Source organism: Neolamprologus brichardi, chromosome 5, assembly GCF_056152115.1.
Source record: "Neolamprologus brichardi isolate AB-2024 chromosome 5, ASM5615211v1, whole genome shotgun sequence".
Lineage (NCBI taxonomy): Eukaryota > Metazoa > Chordata > Actinopteri > Cichliformes > Cichlidae > Neolamprologus > Neolamprologus brichardi.
Genome location: NC_142108.1, coordinates 31639132 through 31646099, shown reverse-complemented (window position 1 = coordinate 31646099; position 6968 = coordinate 31639132). Strand labels below are relative to the sequence as shown.

The window sequence follows — 6968 nt, the reverse complement described above, 5'->3', positions numbered from 1 at the left end:
TTGAGAGAAGCCAATTGAGTCTAATAACAGATTAAATGCCATGTTGAGGCTGTCATTTTTAGCATCTACATGAATGTTGAAATCACCCACAATAATTATTTTATCTGAGCTGAGAACTAAATCAGATAAAAAGTCTGAGAAATCAGACAGAAACTCTGTGTAAGGCCCAGGTGGACGATAGATGATAACAAGTAAGACTGGTTTCTGAGTTTTACAGCTGGGGTGGACAAGGCTAAGCATCAGGCTTTCAAATGAGGGGGGGGGGATTGGGGGGGTAGCAGGAGGAGAGAAGCTGCAGAGAGGCGTGTAAGACTACAACTCTGCTTCCTGGTCCCAACTCTGGATAGTCATATTTTGGGGGGTTTAATAAATTTGTCCATATTTCTAGAAATGACAGCTGCTCCATCCAAAGTGGGATGCTACAGGGGCCTGGCTAGCTACGGGTGAACCAAGGGTGCGAAGCAGAGTCTCCAATTCAGTAATCCTGGCCTCCAGAGCTGCACATATGCTACATTTGTTACAAGTATCATTACTGCTAAAAGAGACCAAGGACTAACTAAACATCTGATACAATCAGCAGGAAAGTGCAGAAAGGACAGGTTAAGCGCCTTGAGGCGACATTTGTTGTGATTTGGCGCTATATAAATAAAATTGAATTGAATTGAATTGAAAAGTAGCCATGGTGCTAGAGAGTCGGCTACGAGCTAAGCTAAGCTAGCGAAACAGTAAAGACACAGTGAGTAAATACTTTGGCTATAAATTCGGTAGTGAGTACACAGAAAGTGTGCTTCGGATGAAGCACGTGAAGATTGTATTATGAAAAAGAATGTAAAAGTTTTTAATTAAATTGCTAAGCAGATAAGCTACTCAAAAACACCACTGTCTGTGTTTGAACAGGAACAGGAAGTGATACTCTACCGCAGAGAAAGAAAACACCAAGTGACAGCACCACCAAGACACCTCTCAGTAATTGCCATGGCATCATTTTGTATTCACTGGTGTTCTAGTTTCAGTTTAGGTAGTGATGTGTCCTGTATGTCGAAGCTTCGAAGCGTGTGTCGGGTAATTTCGGGGGAGTTTTTTGTGAAGCGCGTATCGAGGCTTGCGTTGATTACGTATGCAGTGACGTTAGAGGCCTCGTGGGCAGTCCGTACCATGTGACTGATTCAGGAAGTGGCTCGCCGGTTCGCGGCGCCAAATGCAAAATAAAATGGGCAGCAAAACACAGCTGATTTCCCCCATCACATTGTGTTGTGGAATTGGATTTCGTACGTGCTACATAGTTACTTGAGCATTTCTTCTTCGATGGAACCAGAAAGGAAGATTTTTTTTAAATCTCATCTCTCCTAATAAAGTATGCACACAGTAATAAATGTCACAAATGATAAGCACCATAATATAAATAAACAACACTGCAGATCCTATAATCTTATTTCTGTCTTTTAGTTTATTAGAAAGTGAAGCACCACACACTAGTTTGTGTTATTTCCCAGATGTACATAAGCATGATTCCACAGTTACACAATCATACCAAAACTCTGTCCTGATAGTTTCCACTTTATTTTTTGTATCAGACATACTGAGACAATATTTGGGATAAATAAACATGAAAACCATTTATTTATTCAGTTTAGAGGTTTTTACATCACATCATTATAACCAAAGGGCCTGTTTCACTTGAATCATCCACTTGATGGCGCAGTAGAGCAAATGAATCATCACAATGCTTCGACGAGTTGGATGGAAAGCTTCAGTTCATCATGAGCAGTGTTGGGGAGTAACGGAATACATGTACCGCCGTTACGTATTTAAAATACAAAATATGAGTAACTGTATTCCGTTACAGTTACCGTTTAAAAAGGTGGTATTTAGAATACAGTTACTTTGTTGAAATAAATGGATTACACGGCGGTACTTCCCTGTTTCATGTTGTGGCGGGTCAGGACTGTTTGGGTTTTGTTTGACAGCTACGTTCTGTTGTTCCAGGCGGCAGCGTTACGGTTGCCATGGTTACAGGGTGATGCTCTCTCTCTGCGTGTTTCCTGGGTGAGAGAGCGCCTGTTGTTGTTGTGCTAAGCTAACAGGCAGAATGCTACAGGTATAGCTCTAAAGAATGTAGCATCATAGGCAGTGTAGTCCGTGCTGCAGGGAGAATGGACTGCCATACCCGTTATGTGTCTGTGAGCGAGGGAGGGAGAAAAAGGAAAAGTACGAGCTGTCATCGAGCAAAAACGGGAGCTGGAAGCATGTAAATATAATAATAACCACTGCAGCCAAGAAGAGAGCCTGACGAGCCCAGTTGTAAGTAAGCTATTAAGACTCGACTGTACACCGTGTTCGTGTTTTCCTCCGAAACAATAAGTTCCGTTGGAGCAGCCTTTCAACGCCTCTCTCTGTCTCTGGCTAGCAAACTTGACCCAGACAACAAAGTAAAGCTAGTTTTCGGCTACGAGCCCGACACAGAAGCCACCGTATTAGCCAGAAGTCTCTTTACTACGGTTCGGAGCCGCGGACCTTCAGTAACAGTAATAAATCACAGCAATAGTACATTCACGTAGTTGTAAACAGCATGATAATATATTAAGTAATCCAAAGTATTCAGAATACGTTACTCTCATTGAGTAACGTAACGGAATACGTTACAGAATACATTTTGGGGCATGTATTCTGTATTCTGTAATGGAATACATTTTAAAAGTAACCTTCCCAACACTGATCATGAGGCTTCATCTCACCATCAATAGGTTTAGCTTATCTAGTTAATTTCCAGGTTGCTGTTTAGGCCTTTGTTTCTTAATTCCTTTTGTCAACTCCCCCTGTACTCAGTCTCACTGGTTCATGCACTTACCTGACATGTGTCATCAGTGGCGATCCTAGCCTGTTTGGCGCCCTGGGCGAACACTCCCTCTGGCGCCACTTCCCCCCCCCACACACACACACACAGACAAAACATATTAATGATTGTACATTAACATAAAGCTGTTGTACACACACACATATGAAGAGAGAGAGAGTATGCATAGTATGCAAACAGCTACCAAACAGCCATCATAATTCGTCATACAATGAGAACAGGACAAATCAACAACTGACAATGACTAATTAATATTAAAATCTGTAACATAATGTATTGTTTGGAGTTTAGTCTGTTACTGTTGCTATTTTTACCATTTCTTCTTGGAGCAACTGTAACGCACATAATTTCCTTAGGGATTAATAAAGTATTCTTATTCTGATTGTTTCAGGATGACCTGCCATTATCCAATCACACATCTGCTTACCTGTATCTTTTGCTCCTTTCTCCTCCTCTTCTTTTCTCTTTTTTCTAAACTGAGGACCTGATGGCTTTGAACTTTTCTTGTCCATCTTCCATTGGTTTTAATTTTGCACTCCAGTATGAACACAAATCCCCCAACCCGATTCTAAGAGCCAAAGTCAATGTTTATGTTTTGCCTTTTTGTTATGGTGGCACAGGTGTATAGCCTTACCTGTATCTCCGGTGATGGCATGTGGGTGTGGTCACAGTCTATTTACCTGATCTCGGTGTTCGCAGCAGGTGTTGTTGGGTGAGTGGTTTGTGGGCAAACTTTTCTGTTGACCGTCATTTTTTGGCACATCAGTTAATCCATGCGCCCTTTGTTAATTGATTGAAAGCGCAAACATTTGTTTTTGTTTCGTTCTTAAAATAAATGCGCAAAGTACAAGTACGACTCATTATGGATTATTGGAGGCGCGTCACAGGGACACAACCAACTCAGCCGGCCGCGGCTTTATTTACGGATGAAAGTCGCAACACCGAGGATCACCACAACATAACCTAACAGACCTACACCTTAGTTCACAGATTCACTTTGTCTAAGGTGCATTTCTGGGATTTCACACAACCCAGAATTCAAATCATGAATCCATAATGGGCTTGGATTTACAACATTATGAATGAAATGTGCTCTATTTGGAAGCCCCTCCCCTTTCGACGGGTCATGTGTGAGACTTTAAATCATCAAACTGTAAATTTTAAATTGTTATTGATCCCTTTACCCCGAGTCCTAAAGTGTATATTTATTTTCTTACTCTTCTTATATTTATTGTTGGTTTACTTGCACTGCTGTAACTGGAGCCTCGTCGTCTCGTCTCTCTATGTACTGGACTTATGTAGCGGAGATGACAATAAAGTTTACTTTGAATTCAGCAGCAAGCAGGCGCACCGAGGGTTCTCGCGCTCACTTTTCGCTTACAGAATTTCAAAAAAAACATCGGTGCAAATTATAAGTCTGTATCATGATGTCTGGTGTTTTCGTGTTCGTTTGTTTGTTTTTATTTTGTTTTATTTTGCGAGTTGGTTATTAGACGCTGCTCCAGCCACCAGAGAATCCCCCGCCGCCCCGCTCTCTCCTCCTTGTGCCGCAAGCAGCAGGTGCACCTCGCAAATGGAGGGCGCCCTTACTCCCAGCAAATGGGCGATAAAAAACCGATTGGTGCCTGTGCCATTCACAATATGCGCTGGCTGACGTCGGGGCAGCATGAGTACGCCGCCCCCCACCACGATGCTGCCCCGGGCAACCGCCCGTGTCGCCCGTATCTAAAACCGCTACTGATTAGGGGTACTAAATGAGATGAGAGCTAAATTTAAGCAGAAAGTGGTTAAGTTAGTACACTGGTCAAATGTCCTGTGAATAAACTACAATTCCTTAACGAGTGAACTGAGTTTGTTTCTCCTTAAAACAAATGCAGGTTTGGCTGGGCACCACCAACAGAACCAGCTTAGGCAGCATAATAACAGAACTTACATTAACATTACTGTAATTGATCCTGATGTTTGTGCGGGACTGTAAAGTGATATTCATTCATCCATATCTAACTTCCTTTTTTCTATTTCCGTTTTCTTTTTTTCTAATTTGTTTTCCTTTTTCCTATTTCTATTGTGTTTTGTGTGCTTTTTTGAGTTTTTCTATTTGCTTTTGCTTTCTTGAGTTGCAGTTGTGTGTGGACCCTCAGGGCCACCATATCCATATTCATATGGGTGTCAAATTACATTCACCGTGACACTTTCACTTTCTGAACTATGTATTTAGATTCTTTGTTAGAAAAGAGAGGAAGTTCAACGACAGAAGGATACGGTGAACACTGAAATACAGGGAATATCAGGATACTGACACTTCAACACGATGCTGCTGATTCCATGTTACAAACAGAAGTTTTACAGAAGTCACAGCTAAAAGTGAAAGTAAGTTTGAAGAAACTTCTTGAGTGGACGCCTCATTGTTTTCATTGTTGTCACTCAAGGACAAAATGGCTTCTCAGTCGGAAAATGACCTCTCCTGTCCCGTCTGCCACGACATCTATAGAGATCCTGTCATACTGTCATGCAGCCACAGCTTCTGTAATAACTGTCTGCAGCTGTGGTGGAGAGAAAGAGAAATAAAAACCTGTCCACTTTGTAAGAAGATAAACCTGTCAAATGATCTGACCTGTAACTTGGCGTTAAAGAACCTGTGTGAGGCTTTCTTACTGCAGAGAGATAAAAAAGCTTCTGCAGTGTCTGAGCCTCTCTGCAGTCTGCACCATGAGAAACTCAAACTTTTTTGTTTGGATCATCAGCAGCCGGTGTGTCTCGTCTGTCGAGATTCAAAAGCACACAAAGACCACAGATTCAACCCAATTGAAGAAGCCGCCCAGGATCACAGAGAGGAGCTTCAGAAACGCCTGAAGCCCTTACAAGATAAACTGAAGGTGTTTGAACAAGTCAAAGGAAACTTTGATCAAACAGCAGAACATATAAAGGTCCAGGCACAGCAGACAGAGAAGCAGATAAAGGAGGAGTTTAAAAAGCTTCAGCAGTTTCTCCAAAATGAAGAGAAGGCCAGGCTGGCTGCTCTGAGGCAGGAAGAAGAGCAGAAGTTAAGAAAAATGGAGGAGAAGATTAAGTCTCTGAGTAGAGGGATAAAAACTCTTTCAGAAACAATCAGAGCCACAGAGGAGCAACTGAGAGCTGAAGACGTCTCATTCCTCCACAACTACAAGGTTTCAGTGAACAGAGTCAAGCAGCGCCCCCTGCTGGATGCTCCACAGCTGGTCTCAGGAGCTCTGATCGATGTGGCCAAACACCTGGGCAACCTGACCTACAACATATGGAATAAGATGAAGGAGATGGTCTCCTACACTCCTGTGATTCTGGATCCAAACACAGCTCATCCACAACTCATCTTATCTGAAGATCTGACCAGTGTGAGTCTTGGAGGGAGACAGAAGGTTCCTGATAATCCAGAGAGGTGTCACTCTTGTGAAATTGTCCTGGGCTCTGAGGGCTTCAAATCAGGGACTCACATTTGGGATGTTGAGGTTGGAGAAGAGGTAGTTTGGGCTGTTGGTGTTATAAATGAGTCTTATGAGAGAAAGGGACGAGCACTGTCAGGTTTCTGGCAATTAAGTTTCCATGATGAAAAGTACATAGTAGCAACAACACCAGATACATATAAAGTTTTGTCGGTAAAAAAGCTGCAGAGGGTCAGAGTCCAGCTGGAGTATGACAGAGGGAAGCTCTCATTCTATGATCTGGATGCCAACACACTCATACACACCTTCGAACACAATTTCAATGAGAAGCTGTTTCCTTATCTTTTGACTGAGAAGAAACCACTGAAGATATTACCAGTGATCTTGAAAGTGGACGAGCATATAACTCCTCTATCAACACGTTTTAGATCTCATTTTGAAACCAGTAAAAAGTCCTAGCATAAATAGCTCCAAGATGCTAAGAAAGAGCAAAAAAAGAATCCACACACATCCTCCTCATCCTGTACATATTTATTTGTACCGGGGTGGCTGTAGCTCAGGTGGCAGAGCGGATCAGCCACTAACCAGAAGGTCAGTGGTTCAATCCCAGGCTGCCCCAGTCTGCATGCCAAATATCCTTGGGCAAGATACTAACCCCATGTTGCTCTCCGATGCATCCATCGGAGTGTGAATGT

At 42.5% G+C, this 6968-nt stretch overlaps 1 protein-coding gene across 1 annotated transcript; it reads left to right on the top strand.

Annotated features, from left to right (window-relative positions):
* Positions 1-5289: 5289 nt before the first annotated feature.
* On the top strand, positions 5290-6732 carry LOC148102825 (zinc-binding protein A33-like). Its single transcript, XM_087841374.1, has one exon. The coding sequence runs from the start codon at positions 5290-5292 to the stop codon at positions 6730-6732; it is 1443 nt and encodes a 480-aa protein (XP_087697500.1).
* The last annotated feature ends 236 nt before the right edge of the window (positions 6733-6968 follow it).